The 26,044-nt window shown below is 41.0% G+C and overlaps 1 protein-coding gene across 10 annotated transcripts in view; it reads right to left on the bottom strand.

The window, feature by feature from the left end:
- The window catches only part of LOC117246452 (adhesion G protein-coupled receptor L3), a 322,005-nt gene that overhangs the window by 84,985 nt on the left and 210,976 nt on the right, over positions 1–26,044 (bottom strand). For all 10 annotated transcript variants that reach the window (XM_078164394.1, XM_033610365.2, XM_033610368.2 and 7 more), the window contains 3 exons: positions 25,080–25,880; positions 6,598–6,963; positions 612–715 (listed from right to left, as the gene is read on the bottom strand). In XM_078164394.1, the coding sequence (XP_078020520.1) occupies positions 612–715; positions 6,598–6,963; positions 25,080–25,880 (1,271 nt within the window). The remainder of the gene's footprint in view (positions 1–611; positions 716–6,597; positions 6,964–25,079; positions 25,881–26,044) is intronic.

Consider the following 26,044-nt stretch of genomic DNA (forward strand, 5'->3'; position numbering starts at 1 on the left):
TCTTCCCCTCATGTTGGACTGAGGGCAGACTGGACGCTACAGATACTCACTATCACCTCGAGGTAAGTGGTACTACAAGACAGGATGGTCCTGGGCTAGCTGGTTAGCATGCTCATTTCAGTAGTTATCTTCACAGCACAGTACATTAATGTATTTGACTTCATGTCAAAACTATTACTTCCTCGTGCCTTGTTAATGTTAGTTCATTTTTTAATTAATTAATCCATTTTCTGTAACCACTTATCCCTGTTCGGGGTTGCGGGGGGGCTGGAGCCTTTCCCAGCTGACATTGGGGGAGAGGTGGATCAAGAAGCGGGCCCTGGACAGGTTGCCATACTATCGCTGGGCTGACACATAGAGACAGAAAAACCATTCACACTCACATTCACACCTATGGGAAATTTAGAGTCACCTATTAACCTAGCTTGCATGTCTTTGGACTGTGGGAGGAAGCTGGAGTACCCGGAGAAAACCCACACTGACACAGGGAGAACATGCAACCACTGCTAACCACTGCACCACCATGTTGCCATTTTTTATGTATTAAACTAAAAGTCTGTCCGTATCTTACAATTGCACCTTTAAGTGGCACACTTTCTGCAGCTTGTTACCTTCTGGCTGATGAGGTTGACCCAAGGGGAGGTGCAGTTGCTAAAGTCAGGTCCCTGGGGGTCCCAGTATCCCTCTGGACCAACACACATGTATGATGCCACGCCTAGAGAGAGAGAGAGAGAGGAGACAGTGGCTTAGTGAGAACAATGACATCAAATTCATTAGATCAAGAGGCACAACCATGACAGCAAAATAAACAGCAGCTACAGTCACACGTGTTTTGTAACACATCTGTCTATGTGTACGTGCGTGTGTGTGTTTCTGAGCGATCTCTTGGGAGACAACCAAGCAAACCCACATTTTCTCATTTTTCTTACTTCCTTTTCCCATTATAGAGTGATGGACTGCACAGTGCTTTGTCTTGTCAACTAATGCCCAATTCTTCCTTATGTCAAGCACTTTTCTTATTTGCAAAAACTTGTCCAAATAAAACTGCAACGTCCCAAAGAAACACAATTCTTAAGTGATTAAATTAATGGATGTAGCAAAATGTAATTGGATGGTTTTATCTTATACTGACTGAAATGAAGTTGCTTCACTTGAGACCAGCCGAGCTCGCCCAGACGGCGTCTGCATTTAATCATTAAAAGTCAGACAGTGTCTGCATGTGTGACAGTTCAACTCCTGCATGAGAAAAATACACCAAAATAGGTGCCAATTAAATCTGCCATAGCTGAATTCATCACGAAAGGTCAATTAAGCTGGTTTGTGAAAACTGTCTCCGCTGACAGATATGTGGTGTGGGGTGTGACTGTCTGACAACGTTCCATCTGGGCTTCAGTACAAATATACCTCCAGATATTAGGTAAAATTAAACAGTGTGACCATCATCTGTTGAGGCTCTCTGACCCTTCTATACCTACTTCCAATCTTTTTTTTATAAGTTAAATATGCCAGGGCTGGGCGATATGGAGATAATCAAATATCAGGATATTTTTGACCAAATATCTTGATAGTGATCATAAGGTGGACTATTGGTGCTTACACAATGACATGACACACAATGATCTGTAATGTTGATGTAATGACTAAGTGGGTAAAGGCAAAAATAAGAAAAGCCACAACAGTATGGTAAGTTCAGAAAATTAGATCACTTCACTCTAAGTCAGCCTTTAAAACCAGGACAAAACACCAAGTACTATATTGCTTCGTCTTGCATCACCGTATCAATACAACATTGATATATTGCCCAGACATGCTCAATCAAGGGATATGCAGTAAAAATTGGCAGTTTTTGTGGGCATCTGTGACTAATTCCGCCAGGTATAAGCCGGGAGGAGATCATGGGTTTGGTTGTGTGCATATTTGTCTATTCACAGCTAATCTAGCAAACTACTAAACCAAGCAACCTAATATTTTGTGTCCACATATATGACTTTACAGTATGCTCAAGGACCTCTCATAGTTGAGATTATTCACAATTGTTGAAAAATCTGTTTTACTGACTGTTCAATCTGGAAATCCATCGGTAAAAAATAATAATAAAAAAAAATATATATATATTTTTTTTTTTTCTTCCTTTACCTCTGGAGGCACAGCCCTGAGTTTTTCGATTAACCGGAAGTGCAGGGGCCTCACGCCCTTCACTTCCGGCGGTGCCCCCAGGGAATTGCCATGTTGTTTACAAATATTTCGGGTAGAAAACCAGCAGAGTTTAGCTATATATTACATTTTTCACGTCACTATATCACCATGTAGACTAAGCTGATGTTTGTTAAGTCCATAAACACAGTGACTGAACAAACGTTACTATTTCTGTGTGCACGTAATTAATATGGTTATCGTAGATAGCTGGGCTAACTGTTAGCTGTTAACATTAGCCGTTAGTGGTGTCTGTAACCATAGACTATAAAAATAAGGTAATAACTCAATAAACGGTCCGTGAATAAAATATTTTTTCCAGTGAATATCTTAGTTACAACATGAGTGAGCTAGCAAAGCAGTTTTGTGTTGCTATGTGTGGTATTTATTCAGTTATGGGAAATCACGATGTCTAGAAAGCATCAGTGGCTGCAGCTGACAGGGACAGTTAGCAAAGCTAACATCAGGACGTCATCTGTTAAAAGCCTCCCGTTGCCGGATACGACATGAAACTACTCTAGTTAGCTCAATCATGTTGTAACTCAGACATCCGCTGGAAAAAATATTTTTTTTCACGTTGACGAGACGGCATTACTGGAGCAGTCGCTATAGACGCGGAGCTTGCTGTTTCTGTAGGTACACATTTCCTGGGGACACCTGCACGTCTCGGCCATGCCCCCTCCATTGTGACTGGCTAAAGTGCAGCATCGTTCAAACTCAAAGCCCCGCCCTCCCCTCCTCTCTAGTCGTCTTTCACACAGGGCTGCCGACAGATTCTACAATGTAGATTGCAGAATCTGTCTTGAGAGATTACTGACTGTTTAATAATGTTATTGACTCCTCACTCCTCTTAGCCAACCAGTAGGGTTCACAAGTCCTCAACAAAATCACGTAGCATAGAGCAAAAGGCGTTTCTGGAAAGGGCCCAGGCTAAAAACAAGAAACCTTATCATCTGTTGCAGGCCTTATTTTAGTCTTCCTCAAGGCTCAAAAACTGACATCCATAACAAAGTTTGGTCTCATTTTGAACCAGAGAATCTGCAGATTAATTCCATACCCGATGTTGTAATCCACTAGAGTTAGGCATGATACAAGACGAAAAAACAAAACAAACCCCCCCCCCCCCCCGAATATTTTGTATTTTTGCTGCCATCTTAACTGCAAGGGAGCCAGAAATTACTATTCCATCATGCGTAGCTGCACTCTGTGTATTGTCTAAAGAAGCCGTGATCAGCCCTGACAGCTGACTAGCAGAGATCTGGACTCCACTGAGAGCACTTCTTTAGTTTTGCAATGAATTTATTGGATGCGATGTATTCAAGAACAAACATTTTCTTGTTCTTCCACGTACCTTTGATAACTTGCATCTCTATTTTCGCGAGCTGACATCAGCAGGGCTACATGCTGACATTAAATTGCCCTTGCTTGTACTTAAAGGGAGGGTGTGTTGTAGGGTGAGACGGCCAGCATTAGCAGATATAAATTTTGATTGACATATAATTTCCTTCCCCAGTCCACCTTGGACAGCCTTGTGTTTGATGGGTTTATAAGATAAGGGACTCTGCATTTCCTCCTATATAGAGAGGCAGAAGATGGAGCATGAAAGAGGTAAGGAGTGAGAGAGGGAGTCGGAGGGGTGTTGGGGGAGACAGAATGACAGCGAGTGAAGTGAGGTAGATGGAAGGGGAGCTCGAGGAACTTTCAAAGAGTGGCAGAGGAAGCTCACACAGTCGTGTTCTGCTTGGCAGTGTCGTCTGAAGAGCAATGGCTTTGAAGAATGCGCCGAGAGGAGGTGGGGTATGTGCTCCTCTTATCTTGCCATATGACGGCTGTTAGTGAGGTCTCGACGGGTGCTAGTGTTGCCCATTAATGAAGCCTGTATGTATGTGTGTGTGTGTCTCAGTCTGTGTGCTGATTGATGAAATGAACAGACTTTTTTAGGCTTCGAGCCAGATTTGCGGCTATGATGTCACTCCCCAATCTAGGATGTCTGTCTATAAAAAAAAGTCACGAAAGGGAAGTTTCAGAAAATTCTTTAACAAAGGCACATTTGCAATTTTAACATATCTGATTTGCATTACCTCTTATTTGGGGTTAAATTATGTATAACCACCACTGAGTTGCTTTATTTATAGAATAATACTGTCTGACAGCAGAAACCTACAATATCAAGGTTTCTAGGTTACCTTTCAGTTAAGTTTCAATTTTAATTCTTCCCAAACAATTCATCTCCCAACCTTATAACATCAGAGTGTTTACTTTATAAAGTATTTGCGCTCAGTGGTCAGGTCATTAGAATATGAACCACTGCTTAATCAGCACTTATTTACTCTTACTTTCTGAGGTAAAGCTTGTATATCCAAAGCAGCCAACATCGATTTTATCTTAATGCACACTTGACTTGATTCTCTTAGTATTGATACAAAGACAGAACTGGAACAACATATGCAGAAACAAATGGTCTGATGTCTGATAAACAAAACTCAACAGCCCTTTCAAAGTGCCTAACACAAATGTGTTTAGCCACTAATTAATTATACCAATTGTATCCTGAGAGACAGGAAATAAATATGGGTGTGCTGTGTACTCGTCACTAGTTTCCATACAGATGCGAGGCTAAGCTATCTTTAGCTTTGCATCAGTGAGTCAGGAATAAAGACTGAGGGAGGGAGGACAGGAAGCAAGACGACGAGAGCTGCAGGGGGAGTGTAAACATAAACAAAACACACACCAGCGACCAACATCAAGGCGAAGATCCTGACAGTAGACTGTCTCCTAACGAGAGTATTGACGTCCTCACAGGGTGGAGGCAAAAAAGACAGAACATATATATTTCACGAGCAGAGTTTTTCTTTGTGGAACAGAGGAATGTTTGAGGTTTCGGAAGATTAATCAGGTTAACTGAATGTGACTGTTTGAAGTGCTGTGTCATGTCATACATCATTATACTCTACTGATGCTTCATGTACTGTAGAGAGGTAGACCTACCAACAAGTCGCACATATACAGAAATCAGTGGTAGACAAATGAACAGAGTATATGATTGTAGGTATGCAGTGAGAAGTCCATGGACAAAGTAAAAGGTAAATTCTGCTTTATTACAACTAGCTACCACCAACTTAGGTTTATAGTTTTGTAATTGCTGAGATCTGGGTGACAGTGAACAGGTCCAGTGGGGAAGAGAACATCGGCAGTCAGATGATCAGACAAGTTTCAAACAAGCCAACAGATTATATTAGGCACATTTTGCATCCACCGACATATGGTGTTTGTCATAAATGTGAATGCTGTACTGTTGTAGTCAATAAGGAACTGACTGGCGAAAACTCTCAATGTGCCAGCAGATCTACACTCCAGCCCTCAGTAATGGTAATTAGCTTTGGGCAATGACTGAAACACTGAGATCCTAGATAAAAGTGGCTAAAATGAGTTTTCCTAATCAGGCAACAAGGCCCACACTTAAATATTCCAATGCATAGATCCAGAGAAAACTGGAGAGCTAAAGCACATAATCCATCCACTCAAAAAATGCCTTGAGATCTCCCAAGTAGAGGTGGAAGGTGTAGCTTGGGAATGTCCAGGCTACCTTATTTAAGCCTGCTGCCTTCATGACTTGGATCCACATTAGTTGCTACAAATGGATTAAAGGATCGCCCTTATCTTATCTTCTAAATTAGAAGGGCACTTGGAGAGCGCAGCACTTCACCAAGGCCAATAGTCCAGTCTTCTATGACATACAAATGTGTACACGCAACAGATATGTCTGGATATATTTCCAAGACTATTAGAATTACGTTAAACGAGTGCTTTCTGTATGAAGTTAGGACCACTACATGTCCAGGCTACCCATGAAAATTAGTGGTACCCATGAATGTGGATCATGATATGGAGTGATCTTATTTCTACAATTAGCTGTTTTGTTACTACTGAATTTTACTACAATGTGATGGATTTAAAGACATATACCATTTATTCTACCAAGGCCAAGTGCCCTATCTCGACAAATGTGAAAAATAACTGTGTATTCGACCGGTGGTTTGGAGCTACTCCAAAATGTGATCGGTTCTTCCTTTGCCCATGGTACAATCTTTCACCAAGTTTCCTAAAAATCAGTCATCGTTTTTTTTTTTTTTTTTTTTTTTTTATAATCTTGCTGACAAAGATACACAAAAGGCAAAACATGACTTCCTTGGCGGAGGTAATAACCTGGTGGTTTGTTTAAAACTTGATGATGCTCTGACTGCTCATGTTCCTCGTCTCATCAACTTGAGCAATGTCTGTGCTCCCAAATTACTTTGGTTACTACCTAAAGCAATGATGGCCTGGACTAAACAAGACTCAAGTTGTATGAAGCTATTGTAGAATTCCTTTTCAAATATCTGACATTATAAAAATATCCATTACCTATGGTTCCAGGTGGACAGGGCATCTTGGTCACAACACCCTGCCTGGTCTTGGGCCAGGAGATGTCCATCATCACTAGGGGATTGCAGTACTCCACCCTTATGTTGGGAAGCTTGGAGGAAGGCGGCGCCCTGTCGTCGTCGTTGTCATCGTCCCTTGGGACCAAACCCTCCACCAGAGTATGGACAGGGGCCACCAATGTGGATGTGGTCCGCGGCCACTGGGCCATTGCAGTTGTTGTGGCGGGCATCTTGGTCGTGGTAGTCCTGACTGTTGTGGTTGTCAAGGTAACAGTGGTTGGTCGAGTGGTGGTCCTCGTTGTCATGGTCGTTGTGTCCATGTACACCATTACAGAGGAGGACGTTTCTGGTAAATAGAAAGAGAAAGAAGGAACAAAGTGAACTGACAGATCCTCAGAGTTTGAAAAAGATTGAGAGTAAACGTCTTTCTCTTTTCAGTCACACTTCATTAATGTCTGAGAGGGAAATCTATTTTGGTGCCGGTGAAAAAAAAAGACAGAGTGTATGCGGGGGGGGGGGGGGGGGGGGGGGGGGGTTCTATTCTTCCCTCTTTTCCATTTGTCAGTTTAAGAGAAGATAGTTCAGAGAGGATCAATTGGAACTGGCAGGTATGACTTGCATGGGCATGCATGGTGTCTAGGTCTGGACCCCCACTAGCAAAGCTACACACACCATGCATACACACAGCTGTGCAGACTAAATGTTGCTCTTGAAGAGGGCACATATCTGTGAGTCAATAGCTGGGTGCTGGAGCTACATGCTATTTCTGGGTCAGCCGGGACAAACTGAAATACCTATTGCCTGGATGCGAGTCCTCCCTGTGGTTACACTCCAGGAGGTGCTTGCTAATGATGCTGTTTACCTGAGCTGTTGGGGACAAGGGCTATCATAACACCAACACACGTGCATACCGAGATGCACCCATACACTGGCTCAGTAACCCTCTTCCAACTCCAATTCATATAAACCTCCTTGACTGCCCGTCATCAATCATCCAACCTACTCATCCACTCTGTCCCCTTTATATTCCTTCCTCCGTGTATCTGATTGGGAAATAGGGGCCCCAAATTAATTTAGCGACAGGCTTTTTTATGAATGTGTGGACTTGGTTAAGCCACAGAGGGTCAGAGGACACACTGAGAGGTCATACTTCATAATTTATCTTTGTAAAATGGGAAGCAGCCAGGCTTTTTCTATAAAACTCCATCCTATGGAGTATCATTATTTAGTAGCATTGTACTATGTTGCTCATAATGCATTTGCATTATTTCTGCACAAAGATTCTTTAATATGCAATACTGACATTTCTATATGTCATGATCTTATTACTGTGTGTGGTTTGGAAGAAGGAAGCTTGCTGTGGACCTGTTAAATAAGTTCCCATGAGAGAAGACTTTCTCACAGACACACACAATCTGGGCCTTTACAAAAATGCAATTTGGGCAAGGCGTTTTTTTCCGTCTAATGCAGAGATACAATCAAAATGACAGAAGTGACAAATGGTCCCAATCTTTGTATGAAAGGGGAGCAAAACAAAATTTAATGAGGGTCGATTTTAGGTTGGCAGGTGTAATGGACATCACACATCCAGAGAGCTTAGATAACAGACATCGCTGCTGAAATCCAGTTCAGCGAGATTCAATTTGCAATAGGACGATTTCTCTGTATGGTGAATTTGAGAGCGGCGAAATAAGACAGCATAAATTAGACACCACTGTTTGGGAATCGCAGAGACTCCTGGAGGCTGTAATGACACAAACCAGGCCACTATCAGCAGTCAATGCATTTAACACTCAACAGCATTCAGCGACAGCCAAGGTTGATTAAATAGGTTGCCGCCACAGCAAGAGTTCTAGGCTGATTGAGTATTTGTTTTCTCTCGCTAACAAAAGAGTTTGTTGTGTTTTTTTAACATCTGCAGGTATCTTGGGCCCTCCTGTGGAGGCACTCCATCAGTAAAGTGGAACTATAAGAAGAATCTCATTGAATTGCAATGTGAACTAAAGGCATGCAGAGCCCTTTTTACTCCCAACTGCCTAATAACGCAGGTTGCATAACTTCAAAATATCTCTCACAGACAGGAAAGTAAAAACAAATCATCAAAGTATACAGCCTTAAATGTTAAATGGAAAACACAAAAACTTGGAAAAGATGCTATTACACGGGTATGCAAGTGTTTGAGTGAGCCAGCACAAAAGTATAATCGCATGCTCACACACTGGCAGCCACACATCAACCAACATAAACTGACATCACACCCATCAACAGGGCTTTAAAAAAATCACATGAATGCTTAAATAGGTATTTAACATTTCCATCAGCCACAGAGACATCACCATTTACATTCTATAACCACTATTAGACATCACCATCAATCTGCGCCACAGCAGCCCAGTGGATCCTTCAGCTGCAGGGATCATGAAAATAGGGCGGTGAAATATCTTCAAGGACGCCAGACTATTTATTTGATTATTCATGAAAGACCTTATTTATGCATCTGTATTTGAGGAGAAGTGTTGATAACCTCAAATATGTTACACCAACTCTTGGTAAAGGGAAGTGGCATCAATTTAAGTTTAATTGAAATGTGCTGGTGGTGCTTAAACTGCATATAGTACCATTAGAGTACCTCATAGAAATCTGATTGTGGAAATTCCCTGCTCATATTGAGGTCAGTAAAGGTCACCGTGCACAGGCTCAGATAAGCTAGTGGCTAAAAAGGTGTGCAGATGGGCCTATTAGGATAAGGGAATCATTGTACTGGTCAGGATGGCTGATAGAGGAGCGATTCTGACTGTGACAGATTTTTGCTGACGGAATATGTTGCTCTAGCTGCTCCCAAAATGCAGACTGATGTAAGTCAGTAAACTCTACAGCAGCAATACTCGACTTGCTTTGCTGTGGGGCCACATTTGCAAAATGAAAGGAAGATCAAGGGCCAGTTAATGGAAAAAAAATAATGATAATATTAATCAGTATATATAATGGATGTCCTCACTGATCTCTGCAAAGAGGAAAATCTTATTGCAGCAGCCCTGCACAGGTCAGGTGTAAGCAGGGGCATTTCTAGATAGCCTGGACCTCCATCTGGGGTCCAGGGATTCTTCCAGGGCACCTTTTTTTGACAAACATGCTCTATTTTGATGATTTTCCATGTACTCTGTTACCTTATTTACATACATAATACAAAAAAATTCCAGTGTGAATTAATTTATTTTCATTGTGAATTAGATATTATAATTGGTAGGCGGGCCACCCAGCACCCTATTGTGGTCCAGATGTGGCCCAAAGGCCATGAGTTAAGTATCAGTGCTGTACAGGGATATGTGATGTTTTAACCATAGTTTTATGGGGAGCCATGATAATAAATAAGACAGATATATATTAGGCTTTAAAGCAGGGGTGTCAAACATATGACCCAGGGGCCAGAACCAGCCTGCCAAAGGGTCCAATCTGGCCTACTGGATGAGTTTGCACACTTAATAGTGATGCACTAAACATTGAGTAGCTTTCTTCATGTACTGTAAAATGCTGCATCAGAGGCTTTCCCACTCCGACCAGAATACTTCTTCACTACTTCAGAATAGTTCTTTCCTTTCACTTTAGTTTGGTGTGGTGATGTTGGGATGACTACACAGGAAGGAAAATGTATAGAAAAATGCACATGTAATAAAAGTGACTAGTAGACTGAGTAAATGTGGAAAAACTGAGAAATGTTGTAATTGCATATATTCTTCTGAAGACATCACAGGTCTTGTCATCTGTTTTGTAAATGGATTAGCGTTTTTAAATTTGGAGGTGTTTGTTATTTTTAGGATATTTTGCAATGGTTTCACTGGTCTGGCTTACCTGCGCTCAAATCGGACTGTATGTGGCCCGTAAACTATAATGAGTTTGACACAACTGCTTTAAAACATTTCAAGCAAAAATTGCAGTTTCACTCATTAGCTGAATAGATTTAACGTGAAACATGTTCAAGACAAAATACTATGTTCTTCCTTGCACCTATGAAAAGATATATTCATACCATAAAGTATTCATTGCAGAGGTGTGGACTCAAGTAACATGACTTGGACTCAAATCAGATTTGAGCCACAAATTTGATGACTTTAGAACAGACTTAAAAAAAACTCAATAAAGACTTGGAACTCGACTGGGATTTTAACACCAATGACTCTTGACTTCATATGGACTTGAACCTCTTGACTGAAAATACTTGATACCAGCCCCCAAGCCTATGGATTAAAATGTATGTTATTTAAACAATGCACCACGTTTACATTTATTTTCCATCACTTTCTGATCAACTAACACCAACGCTATTCATTCCCAACAAGTTGACACTTCCAAATTCCCCAGATCCACTTTGTTTGAGCCAATCCAACAGCATCCATACGTTGAAGGAGGGATTCATGAAGAACTAATGTTACTGAGAGGCAGCTAGAAAAAATTATACCAAAGATAATTTAATTTGGTCAACAAAAAACTAATTGTAGTGTGGTTTAAAAACTGCATACGGAGACATAACAACTTCCAAAAAACAGGACTTGTGACTTGAGAACACAGACTTGAGACTAAATTGTGACTGAAAACAATGACTCTGTTTCCCTGTTGTTCAGTGTATTCATCACTATTGCTCAGTTCAGTATTCAGGGGTCTGCTATGACCAATAGCAAATAGTGGCTAATGTTAGCATATGCTACCAAACATATCTAAACATACTGTTTTGTAAGTCAAGCATCCAGCTATCCTTGTCCCTCACTTTTAAAGACAGTAAGATCAACGTAGTTTACCGATCCCTTTTAAATAATAATAATAAAAGTTATATATATATATATCTATACTACTGGAGATAATATGACAGTACAAAGAAATATGGCTCGAGGAAATCGCCATCACAGCAGGAGGTTAATTCAAAGTCACTGGGAGCCATGTCTAGAATGTAATTCCATACTTTCAGATGATCCCATTGAGCCCACTGTTGAATTATTTTTCAACACACAGCATGTTAAATACGCCCACAAAGACACACACAAGAGACAGAGAGCAAGAGTGGAAAAGAAGAAAGTGTCCTTGAGCAAACTTGTATATCTTTTCCATGAGATGAACACAAAAAAAAAAAAAAAAAGGAAAGCCAGCAGCAGACAGCAGCCACAGTCTGCAGGCACTATCGCCTTGGAGACAACACAAGGACATTTTGTTTTGCCTTGCCAGCTTTCCCCATTCTCTCCAAAGGGATACAGAGAGAGAGAAAGAGAAAAAAATAAAAGCTCAAGAGCACCAACGAGGTGAACAAGACTTTGGTATGCTCCGAGGGAGTTGTGAGTGACCTTACAGTCAAATTTGAATGTGTATAACCTTTTTGGTTTTGAGTTTTGCAGAACTGTACAAGACAGGAAGACGTGGAAATACGACTATAGATGGGTAAACTCTTCTCTTCCTCTTATGATTTTGATGTTTCAGTGTTTAAATTGAATCCAAGGATGTGTGTGAGTATTGTAAAATGAAACAAGTTAAGAATATTATTTAATAAAATGGCCTCAAACCTCAAAGTAATTTATCTTCTGTATATTTAAGATCCAATGCATTCTTGAAAGCATCACAAAGTTGATTAAAAATGAATAATACTAACAGACGGCTATCAGATATTCATGATTCTTGAGCTAAGGGGCTTAAGGATGCTCCTACACCTTAACCGGCGACCTTTTCATTCATAAAAGACAGCAGCAAACTTCTGTGGGCACTCCAGCTTGCTCTCATTGAAGCACTAACTCCACTCATCATTTACGCTCCGCTTCTAGTGCACAAAATCCCCCTCACCAAACGCGTGAAGTCTGTTTCCACCACACACCGAGCTTTGTGCTTCATTTCAAAGCGTTCATTTCTAACTAATTAGCCTCTCTCTCTGTATCCCAGGGCTCGTGGCTTTCACAATTAGATAAGCCTGCTCTACTTCGCTCCGGGAAAAAAAAAAAAACCTGCTATGCTACTATGAAATGAATCCGGTTTATATGACTTGCCATTTCCGCACCGAGAGCGGGCTCGTCGGCTCTGAGAAACTTCTGCAGACTCGAGATCAAAAGAGGTGCAAAGGGCTTTCGGGGGGTAAAAAATGAAACTAGCATCAGACGGTAAAGTGACTCCTCCAACCTCGTGCTGAACCCAATTACCTCCTAATTTCAGTATTTGAACCTTTATGCATGGTTACATCTTCAGCAGGCATAGAAAATATTGGACAGTCTAAGTGTGATGTCACCCATTAACTTTCTACTAGCCTCTTTAAAGCCTGCAAAATGGGATTTCTGTGTGCTGGGACATGTATTTTTAGAGTGAAGCGTACTTGACGCCCAAATCCACGATTGTGGCTATAAGTGGATCTCTCAGAAATAAATTACAACCATATACTTGTTCCGTTTGGCTGCTTGATCTGAGGTTGCTGCTAGTTTGTAGCACAGTATACTTCTTTTTAAGTTCGGCTTATTACATCAGAACTTCTTTGCAGATAAAGCCTAAGTCGTGGATGGATTACTGAAAGGGCCAACCAAGCACAGGCCCAGGGGTCAAAAGGGTAAGCCTCCCCCCCGGGCCTTCACCTGGAAAAGGTCACTCAAATGAACACATATCCATCACAAAGAGACTCAAAATGACAGCAAAGATGCACATAACACCACAAAGAGATGTGAAGCAACTGCAAAGAGACAGAAAATAACTACAAAAAGTCACAAGATTACCTGAAAGACACACAAAATTACTTCAAAGAGTCTCAAAACAATCACACGGGGATAAAAAACGCACACAGAATTACCATAAATAGAAAAACCCACAAAAAGATGCATAACCACAGCAAAGGGACACAAAACAACAACAAAAAGAGGCAAAACCGCCACAGAGCCTGAGTGTCTTGCTCCTATGTGAAAGAGGTAGTGGGGCCTTTTGTGTATCTGTGCCCAGGGACCCACTGTCTCATAATCCACCCATGGATAAGGGTGGCTTGACCAGTATACAAATCTGAGACTAGCATTAAAAGATGTGACCCAACATGACCGAAAACTTACAGGGTAAAAGCAGAGATATCTGAAGAAGGAAACTAGTTGAGGCTTTGTTAATTCTCAGCCATCAATTAACTGAGTCATGATGTTAATTTGATCTATAATGGGAAATATTTGCATCCTCACAAAATGACTAACATCACTGAAGCCATCTCACACAATCAGCACCTGCTTCATAATGGTATGATTCACTAAGCTCCCAAGCTTATCAATTCCCTCATGTTTATGTCGTATGATCCCACAAAAACGATACACGTGTCCTTGTGTGCTGAGGTAAAACGAAACGATAGAAGTCCTGTCATTTAATGGAGCCTTTTGTGGCAGGCCAACAAATCCATCAGAGAGTGCAACTGGGATGTGGGGGAGGGGGGGTGGAGGTGGTGGTGGTGTGCGGTAAATTATGCAGCCAGACATCCAGTAATGCTTCGATATCATCTGACATGATGAGAACCGTAATGGATGGGAGCTATGCATTGTTTGGCAATTAATTTCTCATTCCGAAGCTCTCTACCCGGGACTTGAGAGGGCATCTATGGAGGTCACACAGCACTGGGAGAAGCGTATGCCCTGGGCTGATATATATGCACATGTGGACGTGTGCCCGGAGAGACACTCACAGTGTTTGAGTTAAATGACAGAGGAGACGTGAGCAAAGCCTACTTGCTTGTGCACTAGAGTGAGTTACTGTAGAATGAATTCACTATGCAGATGTGCAAAAACTAAAAAGCACAAGTGTTGTTTTTGCCTAATGTGTGTGCAACTGCATTTGCAAAATTGCATTGAGCTCATTTGTTTTTATTCATTTATTCTATATACTCTCAAATAGTCTCAAAGCCCTAATATCCAAAATAAAGTACATTATGCAAATATATGTATATAGTGCATACAGTACTGCTTATATTAAAAACTCACAGTCCACAAAAATCCATATGTAGCACCATCTTTTTTAAGCTAAACAGATGAATGTTGGATTCTGTTTTTATTCCTAAAGCCAAAACTTGAGTCTCTCAGGCTACTGACAAGGCCAGACATTGTCAAACGTACCAGGGAAAGCAAAAGGAGGAAAGAGGAGTGTGAGCACATGAGCAGAGGGGATTTCAGACTCACTAAAAGGAAAGGCACACTCCTCCAAGGTCTCACCATTTGCCAAAAAAACCCCTCAAGTAAGGCTTTTCAAAAGACTGTCAACCAACAGTAGTATGGGCCAAATGGATGGGGCGAAGCTGTGCAGAGGAACTCTGACACTGGTGATAAAGAGAGTTAAAGATGCTACGGAGGCCTCCGATCAGATTTGCTCGGCTGATTGGCCAAAATAAATCACTTTGAGCTTGCGTGTCACCAAGCCTGTTAAATCTAATGTGGCAATTTTTTGGCACTCTGGAGAAAACCGTTAGCCATGCACACACACTTCAGGAGCAGAGTGGAGAAAGAGCAGAGTGGAGGAGGTGATCCCATAGACTACAGAACACCTAGTTACACATATTTTATTCTTTTTTTCTTCCATGCTTGGTATTCATTGGGTGAAACTTTTGAAATCACTGCAAACTCCCTGCTTAGCTCACACACTGCACAGCTGATGGGCTACGAGAGGATGGCTGGGGTGAAACACTGCGTGCGTTTAAACCAAAAAGTGAAAGAAAAACTGTGAGGAAGCACAAATGTTATCATTTTTGGCTCTACACACTGAAAAGAGATAAAATACACATTCAGGTAGGGACAAATGCACATGGGCCTAATAATCCCCATTCACCTACACGTTTAAAGGGTTGCATCAGGTATCCTACGTCCTCAACAAACAGTTTTTTCCCTACTCTGGCTACAGTATGATGTCATAGCGTGCCGGTTTACTTTATATGGTCATCTACTCCAGGCACGTTACCACAAGTGTTTACATTACATAGCCTACACTTCTAAATGAAGCTACGTGCTTCAGGGAAAGATGTAAACTTGGTTGCAGATGTTGTAAATTTCTTCCCAATTTTGAATCATATTCCTGTCAGAAAATATCCGGTTGTGTTTAGAAGCTTTTATTGGTGATTTTTAATGATAGATAGTGCCACTATACTCCATTAACAGTCACTTCTCAACTGCTAACGCACATGTAGCCACATGCTAACGTCAGTGAAATGACTCATCTTATGGTCACTAACTATGTTTCCATCCAAAAGTGATTCGAATCATTGGGAAATGCGCATTAAAAGAAATACGAATCCTGTCTGTTTCCATTAAATGTACGGACTTTGGTGAAAACTACAAACTCGCGCGAGTTTTCCGCAGAACTGGAAACAAAACAAGTCTTACATTCTTATTCTTCTACGTTTTCTGGCGGTTGGCAACCAGCTTGTAAATGCATTACCGCCTTCCCGACCTGGAGTGTGGATATCACCATGGAGAGAGTTGCGCTATGTCAGACTTAATTTGAACATAACTGTTTCCATCCCCTGTTTTGTGAATCAGCATTTTTTTCAAATCAACAAAACCCGGCTAAAGCGAGCATGTTTTAGTTTGTGCGAATCAGGGGATTTTAATTTGAATTTTGGCGTTTCCATCATAATTTTCCGATGCGATACTTCTAGATGCGCATCTAAACAGGCTGATGGAAACATGGCTAATGACATTGTTATTTTTTCCCCATTTTGAATCATTTTCCTGTCAGAACATATCCAGTTGTGTTTAGAAACGTTTATTGGTGATATTTAATGATAGAAATTGCCACTATACTCCATTACAGTCACTTCTTAACTGCTAACGCACAGGTAGCCACATGCTAACGTCAGTGAAATGACTCATCTTATGGTCACTGACATTGTCAATTTTTCCCCATTTCGAATCATATTCCTGTTGGAACATGTTCCTTTGTGTTTAGAAACTTTTATTGGTAATTTTTTCATAGATAGAAAGTGCTGCCATTCTCTATTACAGTCACTTCCCAGCTGCAAGTAAACTGCTAACGAACCCGTAGCTACATGCTAACATCAGAGAAACATTGTAACTAACGTTAGTTCTCTACAATTACAGATCATATTCGTGCTGGAGCTTGTCCAGTTGTGTTAAGAAGCTTTTACTGGTGATTTTACACGATAAAAAGTGCCACTATTCTTTGTTACAGTCATTCCCCAAATGCACCGACACTGCTAACAAGCTAACGTCAGTGAAACGACTTATCCTATGGTCACTGACATTGTCACTTTCTCCCCAGTTTCAGATCAGGTTCCTGCTGTAATATGTCTGGTAGTGTCTGGAAGCTTTACACAAGTGTCGCTATTCTTCATTATACTCAATCCCTAGCTGTAAGCACACTACTAATGTACATGTACCGACATGCTAATATCGGGGAAACATTAGGATATGGTTACTGACGCTGTCAATTTCTCCTCATTTTCAGATCATATCCCTGCTGGACTATGTCTGCTGTGTTTATAATCCTTTATTTGTGATTTTTCCTAATAGAAAGTGCCGCTATTCTCCGTTACAGTCATTGCCCAGCTGCAAGCCTATATTACAAATGTACATTGAGCTCCATGCTAACATCAGGATAAAATGGAATCTTTTGGTTACTGACGTTAATTTCTGTCCAATTTGGGATTCCTGAAAATGAGTATAATAGGTCTCCTTTAACACTAGACTGTGGTATTTAACTTTTTTTTTTACTATAGATATGTTTTTCCCCTATTTCTGTACATGTCAGGAGAGATGGATAGGTTGTTGGCCTTAATTGAGGGATTGCCTGCCACCTCTCTCACTACACAGGTGATCTGTGTATGATTTCTGGATCAAGGTAGAGCCGCCAAGGCCCATGATGGATGGCCAGTCAGAGGGAGGGACACCAGACAAATTCATGTGATATATAAAGGGAGTATCACATAGAACTAACGGACGTGCCACATGCTGAACTACTTGCAACATGAGCTTGCATGCTCAAAGTGACAAAGGTTTCATTCAAAATCCGTATCAGAAATAAAACAGAGGCATGCTAAGATCAGCAAAAGACACACGCACTAATATGGCAACAATTACTGTATATTACAGTATATTACAATTTATACTTACATGAGCAAAAATGGCTTTGAAACATTCAAAAAGGCTCTGAAGCACCGACAAAGCACTCCCTGTTCCCATGCTAAAATATCTAAAGCTGAATTACTAACAGAGCCCCATTGTGTTGCAGCATTAAAGGGTTTGCAAGAACGTGCATTTGTGCATGTGTTTGTGTGTGTACGTGTGTGTGTGTGTGTGTACATGTGTTAGAAAAATCATTCTAAACTATAATCCTAAACCTTGCACTTTCCCTCCAAGAAAATTGCCCTCTGCAGGAGACGCACCGGGCATGTGATAAGTGCGTAGCCTGCAAATAAGCATGTAGCCTACATTTCTAAGCCTCAACATCAAAAAGGGCCTCATGCAGCATGCAAAAGAATGTTTTTTTGTGGAATAGTAACATTTAGGTTGAATTGCTAAGAAAGATTTTTCTGAAAGCTTTGCAATCAAGATAGAAAAAGCTCTACGACACATGACAACTGCAGGGTGTCACTTGGTACTGTGTAATGACATCAAAATGTATCAATCAAAAAGCAGCATGACAGGTACTGGGAAGCTGGTGCATAAGCAACACAACCCGAGGGAGTACAGTTTGTGCCTTTAAGAGCACACTGAGTCACACTCAGATTATCTCCACCAGACTCTGCCAGCCTGCATTTACCGCTTAGACAGTCTTAATCAATTTAGCGTGTGTCAGGCACTTACAAATAGAGCCAAGGCGGGCCAGAGTGTCCAAAACATCGGCTGTTTCGGCATGAAGGTCGGGGCACCACGTCTGCGGGCTCCCTCCAGGCAAGCAGGGCTGGCACCGTGCCCCGGCCAGATGGCAACATGTGGCAAAATTACAGGACTGCCAGACGGTGAATGTATCTATGACACCAACTGTGCCGCATCCTATGCACCAATCATGAGCCAACAAAAGGATCACTCAGATGCTGTGTCACTGAAATGTGAGATGAAGGGAACATCGCACAGATACTAAAGTATCAACAGACTAATAAGACACTGATTGCTGTATTCTCTAAACAGTCCTCAACACGCTATGATCTGAATACGTTCATTTGAATGAAAGAGATCGCTGAAAACGTTAATGATTGTACAAACAGCAAACACATCATTGTTAAGCCGGTAAGGAGTCTACAGCGTACAACAATTTGGGACTGAACCAAAAAAACAACTGCGTCTAAGTTAACACCGATACATTGTATCATAACCAGCAAGGATTTTATTAGTGCTGCAGCAGCAGGTGTGTGAGACTGAGGGTAATTTTCTCATGTGGCTGCCCTCGTCTTCGCAGTCCTGTGGAGTCAGTGCAGCCAGCGCCTCATGCTCACTGTGGCAGACAGCTCAGAGGTTATTCTGGTAAAGGTTGAGGCCAGGAGTAATTTCGTCAGGCAAGTAAAAGGAAACAATGCGGTATGTAGCGAGGCTAATTCAGTGCAAGCACATGAATCTTTTCTGGTTTAACTACAGCAGTAAACTGGCAATCATAGAACAATCTGCATCTGATCGGACAATGCAAAGGTGCCAACATGGAGCATATACAGTGGCTTCATTACACAGGACATAATGTTCCATATACTTTGGTTGAGTGTGGAGGTCGTCTTGTTTTCAAGAGGTTAGAGACCATTGTTAACCTGTGACTTTGAACAGAGGTAAGCAGTTAAAACTTAACTTTGGTATTTTTAACCTGGACCCTAATTCCATGTTTCTGTGTCTAAGTGACTAATGGGAACAAAGGTCTTTAAAAATGGCTCAGTATTGAGTGGGACCACTGCAGCCAGTGGCCGCAACACAGGCTGCAATGCAATTAGTCAAGGGTGTGTTTGCACAACTTTTGTCCACTAAAACGATTTGTTATTTTAAGTGTCTGACAACATTAGGGAAAGGATCCCGACAGAGATAGACATTTTTGTCAAAAAGTAAGATCCTTTTTTTAAGCAAAAACAGCTCCCAAATCACTATCGCCATATGTACCAGACTCTATTTAAATAAAGAGTCATTTTAATGTGGATATAGGCAGCATATTTTCACATATAACTGGGTTAATTAATGGTTTCTTTTATCCAAAACAGAGCTGGCAATTACGGAACAGCGAGAGGACACATTAAGACAGCTTTTGTGAGTTGTACTTTGTTTCTGTTGACTTTGAGCGAAGTGTGCTTTACAATGATAAAATTACTGTTTATTTAACTGGAGTCTGGTGAGTTTCACGTCAGTGATTCAGAGCTGTTTCTGGTTAAACAAAAAGGATCTTACTCTTTAACAAAAAGGCACTTATATTAACAATCTCAGCCTGCCAGTATAGCAAAAACAAGCACTTTTAGTGGATGTAAACTGACAGTGCATAATTGCCGCGAGTGATTACATAGCAGCCTGCTCCACCACTGCCGAGTGTAGCCTTGTCACTAAATGCTGGATCGGTTTCAAAAAATGTTGTTCCCATTAGCTACTTAAACGCAAAACACAGGAGAATAGGGTGCAGGTTGGAAAATAACGGAGTTTCCCTTTAAGAGAATGGATTGGTGGTTTGTTGAGCAATGATGTACTTTCAGTGAGAAGTTGTTCAGGTGATGGGATGTGCTGGTTTTGATAGAATAATAGCCTTTTTTGAGGGGGTGATCGCCTGCCAGGTCAGTGGCAACTATACTACTTGCTATCTTGACACTGACTTTTTGCAATGCCAATTAAAGGTGTCTGCAATCCTCTGCGTCTCACGAACAAACCCCTTCAACTTGTGGAGGGGATGATTGAGCATAACCACAATGATGGAAGAGGTGAGAACACTCTAAACGGTGGATGTGGAGAAGTGGGTCATGGATAGTCGGGAGACAATTTATTCCTACAACTGTCATATGATCGGCAAGAGGGGCCAGTGTGGCCTGTGTAAATGAGTTTGTAAAATTTTCATTTACTGATAGGACAAGGTATCTTTCGTCTACCAGCTACTCAAGTATTGTATATGCTGTGTTCTTTCTTTTATGTTTTTAAAAGAAGACCACAGAGCAGTTTCACAATTGTCCTTGCATATTCTGCAATGAATGTGATCATGTAAAGTGGATTAATGGTTAAGAGAGCTTTTATATCTGCCTGCTGATAGCAGTCTGTGCGGCACATTTCATTTATCACCAATTCAGTGAATTTAATTATCAATGGAGTTGTCATGGAAGCACTCTTGGGCATAGATCATCTGTCCTTGAAAACAGCCTGTTTGGGCAAAAATATTGCTCTCTCTGTTAAAGAGACTTCAGCAGCTTCACAGATAAGCACATGATTATTGCACGGAGCATTTTAAACGCAGGGGAATATTTCATTTCATTTCATGAATATCATAAAATGTTAAAGAGGTTGTTGATTTTTGTGAGTAAAGAAACAATGCCCATATATTTCCTACCAAACAATAAGGGGGATACTAAAAGGTCCTTTGCTAAAAATGCATTCAAATCATTACCAATTAGACACAACATAATATGTGAAAGCTTTTTGTGCAATTCCAGATATCATTACCCTGTCCCAGCCTAATGCCCTGTAGCAGGTGTTGTGTCCTGGCCCATGCGGATCGGCATACGGTAGTGGGCCCAAGCTGTGGCCTGGCCATTTCCCTTTTGCTCCGTTGCCCATATACATGCTCCAACAGTATGGCAGGTCATGCATGCTCGTGGAATTGGAAACGAGCTTGTGTTAGAGCGATCACAGAATGACACCTTTCTGGGAGTGTTAACAGGCATGATGATCACTGACACTGGATCGAATTTCAAAAGCTCAGGTTGGCAGCATGACTTTAGTCTCTCGATAATGTGCTAACGCAAACATTTAATGTTTTTCTTTAAAAGTCAATAATTTTGTTTAAAGGAACACTTCACCCCTTAGATGACCATTTGTACAACCATTGTTCACCCTGTGTTACGCTGAATTTGTGAGGAAAACTGTTTTTCTCGAATGCTTTCATGGTTAGAAAACATAGAAAATTTTTGATGAACTTAAGTCAATGGGGGCCACACTTAACAACAGCAAAACTATATCAAAACATCGGTTTGCAAACTCGCAACTCGTTCAGTATAATCCAAGTCTCATTTGTCCAGTCGTATGCCCAGAAGTTCCCAAACAACTTTTAAATGGGGAAAGGAACTGAAAGTGAAGCTTGGCCATGTTCTCTTTAAAGCCAGACTCCATTGACAAAAACAATAAATTTACCTCGCCGAACATGGGTGTTGCTGATCTACCACTGCCACAATCAGTAGTCTGTGTCATTCTGTGACACTGCTGAATCCCTTACCCTTAAAACACTGAAAACACACAGCTGAAATTATTATATAAATATAGCATACTAACTGATATCTAAATGGTCATTTGGGAGGTGAAGTTTTCTTTTAAGATTAAACTAGTAAAATTTTGTTTTCAGCTTTCTTATTTGTTCAAGGATATGTGAATCATGTGGTTCAAAATCCTCCTCTTCCACATCTTTGTGGCTCTGTCACAGCATCCATTGTTGTTCCTGTGACCGCAATTTGCATTTCTCCCCGATCACATTTAGCGATTTAATCTCTGCGCATCCTCACTGAAGTAGCATGTTAATGGCTCAAACATTATATTTCAGCAGCAAATACAGACTGCAGTGTGCAGTGAAGTGGTCTACACTGGTACCGATTCATCCAATTTCGTGTTAACTATCCTACTCTCTCGCAATTAGGTTCCTCGTGAGACAATTGTGTGGAAAATGTGCACAGCTGAAAACGCTTGATTCCACCAGTCTGCATGCTCTGTTTCTGTATTTGGTCTGGGAGTTGATCAAATTAAATGGTTTACAGTCCATTCAATCAGTCTTTCATTTCTTATCACTCTGTTTATCTGACATTTATGTTTGTTCTTTGACTCCATCCATCCACTTAATGCAACATTTTACTATCTCTATTCATGCAGCAGCCTCTTTGGAGGGCAGCCTATTCTGCACAACAGCAGCCAAACACACAGCTCGACATCTCACTGGGAAGTCTAGTACTGAGAATTCGGCATTTGCATGTGAATGCGTGCTCGTGTGCGGACATGCGAGTGCGTGTGATCATTGTGAACCACTGTTAAAGAGTGATGGATAATCATTTAATACAAAAAGCACATAACAACACCATTTCACTCTCCTTAACTACAACAAATTATATTAGGGTAGCTGTGTATCATCAAAACCAAACACTCTAAGCATGGTCACTGAATGAATGAATATATTACGGGGTGTGTTGAAGCAGGATTCAGTGTATAAAAAAGATCTGGGGTAGAGTAGCAGCCAGCGAAAGGAAAATAAATTAAACTGGCAAGCGGCAGGTAGAGAAAGCTCTAGAGGAGAAAGCAGAGGTAGGGACTTCACAGTCAAATAACTTGTGACATTTTTGACTAGAGCTGTTGATGAGATAGCGCAAAGAATTACCATGGTGTGTCAAAACAGGTTCATTTTTCCATTTCATGCTTCCCAACAAGCACCAATTTATAAAAAGAACAATGGAGTGGAGAAATTAGACTTTTCAAAAGAGTTTTGGGAAGTCTAATGTGAGCAGTCGCTTGTTCCTTGTTGCAAAGGCAACAGCTAGGGTGAGTAAAAGATTAAGCTTGTGGCTGAAAAACGAAATGTGCAATACTTGCAGTGTTGAACACCTCATGTGTCATATACTTCAATAATACAGCTTGCATTATTTTTGTGAATGATAAACATTTTCTCATATCAATGAAACAGAAACAATAAAACTTATCAAATGAGTGCTAACTGCAGTTTTATGCTAATCATTTTTTGGTACACTTTGCCTTGTTTCCAAAAAGCACTGTGTATGCTAGCAATAGATTTCTGCAAGTACTACCCTTTGTTTAGTGTGTTCATGAAACTAGTTCTGTTATTTTTTTGGTCGAGGTTTGCCTCAAATACTTGGAAAAAAATGGAACTTTGGCATCAGATTTCGGATAGCATGCTAGCACTGTGTACAGGAAGTTAGCATTAACACAAATCTGCTAACAGATTGCTGAATATAGGCCTAATACTGTTCTACTCATACCTTTCTTTTAAGTAAAATGTTTGATGGCATGTTTGGCTAGCTAATATTGGTAGCATGCTAGCTGTGTAACATATAGATTGCGTGTAGGGCGGATTATACATCTCTTGACAAAATATTTCACAAAACTGGCAACACACCTGGCAGGCCGACCTGGCCACTTATTTGTTACCACATATTATAGTTCCTCTTTTAGTTTCTGTGCTGCTCCATGGGCAAATCCCAAAATTTTGGATAGCCAAAGACACTCAAATTTTACTTTTGTTTCTGCAGTGGCATTTGTATCCATTCATGAAGAGATGCATTTCTTTGCCTTGAAGAGTAGAGGCATACTCCATACACTACACGGAAATATGGACACAAAACAAAATTAGAGCTATCTATTTATAGTATCTATCTGGAGTTTAACTTTGTTTCATTTTAGCAGTTTCATTTTAGCAGTCAACTAAAAATACACAGGTAACACATTAAGCAGCATTCAATTTACACTAGGCAATTATCACCAGCCCACACTGCCTCGAGGTGCTACATTTTATTTATATATATTATATCATGTCTTTCTACTTGACCAAAATACAGAGAAAAAAAAGTGTAAAGTCTGCCATGTCATTTCTTTGCATCCCACGACACAAAAGTATGTGGTGGAACAAACAACATTGTGAGATTGTTGCTATTCTTTGAACCTTTCAAGTAAAAAGGCTAAAAATTGAATCTGTTTTGGGAATGTGTGTAGATCAAATGGGTCATTACAGGCAAAATTATTTACTCGTTTGGGAGAATTAATGTATCAGGAAAACTCAATGGCAATCTACCCATGGATTATGAAAATAGCTCAGTAACATTTTCATTGTGAACTGATAAGTTGGTGGTTACATTTCAATAGTATTTGTTGTGGCCATGTGGAAAGATAGTTGATATTGAGGAAAGGTCAGTGGATTGCGCAAAAATGATTGAGAATTATCCTCTTGGAAAGATGGGAAGCCATTTAAAAGTCTGTGCCAATAGACCAGATTTTTTTTTTTTTTTTTTGGGGAGAATACAGCCCTCTGAACAAAATTTTAGGGTGGCTGGATGGACCAATGGTCATTATCTTGTTGCAGAAATGATAGCGATTTGATGTGAGCCCTGTCCCACAATAAATGGGAAAAACCAAATGTCTATGTTTTTCCATCTCTCTAATTTATCATAAAAAAACACACAGTAGCATCCTAATTGTCTTGCATCTCAGAGTCTGACATTCTGTTGTCATTACCCTTTGCTCTGACACACTGAATTGCACTGACCCAGGTACTGAATGTGACATTAAAACAGTAAAGAAAAAAAACAAAACAAGTTGGCCTTACCGAGTCTGTTGTCCAATGCTCCAAAGTCCAGAGAGTACTTCACCACATGGTAATTGTTCCAAACGTACAGCAGGTTGTCCCTGGGATTGTAATCCACTGCAGCGATGTACTGATAGGAATTGGGGAAAGGGATGTCCAGAAAGCCATCTTTACTGAGCTCTGTGTTGTAGATGTAGTCAATCTTGTTTCCTGTTGCCTCATTGTCATCATCCTCATACACTGACTTAACTACATAGAGGATTCCGCAGATCATAAAGGCGTTGGACGCTGAGCGCTTGTCATAAGCTGTGTCCCAGGTCCCTTCAACACGTAACGTGTAGGGATTGAGCTGGCTGATGACAATCCGCCCATTGTTCTGCTCGGTAGCGTAAATCACCCAAAGGCCATTCTCGTCAACAGCCAAGTCAATGTCTGATTTCCCTCCCCATCGGTATGGAGATGTGTCGTGGTAGTTGGCATTGGCAATGATGGCCTCGCCACTCTTGATACGAGTCCGCAGGTCGAACTTGACAATGTTGCGTGTGCGCTCCTTGTTGAAGAAGAGCGCCCCATCATAGACCACAAAACCTGTTCCGTCAACACGATGCGGGAGTTTGTATGTTGTCGTCGGCCTTCCGGCAATGAAGTCTTCTTTGGAGGAATATTCAGTCAATGTGTCGGTGCGATAGGGTGTCCAGGGCATGTAGTAAATCTTATCAGAGGCTTGGAGAGGGTCTTTGCACCAGGCTCCTGACTGGTGGTCCGATTCAAAGAGGTGCTCACTCTGGTACACCCTGCGCAGAAGCCCTGGGCACAGGAATACTGAGGAGCCAAAATAGGGAAAAGACAAGTACAGAGTTACATTGGCAGGTATTAAGCCTCAATAGGCAAAACAGCAACTGGATGCAGCTACACTGACGCTGAAATCTGCAGCTCAATCTTCTTTACTGTAAAGGCCCAAGATATTTAGTTGCACCCCTTTCACT

Source organism: Epinephelus lanceolatus, chromosome 22 (genome assembly GCF_041903045.1).
Source record: "Epinephelus lanceolatus isolate andai-2023 chromosome 22, ASM4190304v1, whole genome shotgun sequence".
NCBI lineage: Eukaryota > Metazoa > Chordata > Actinopteri > Perciformes > Serranidae > Epinephelus > Epinephelus lanceolatus.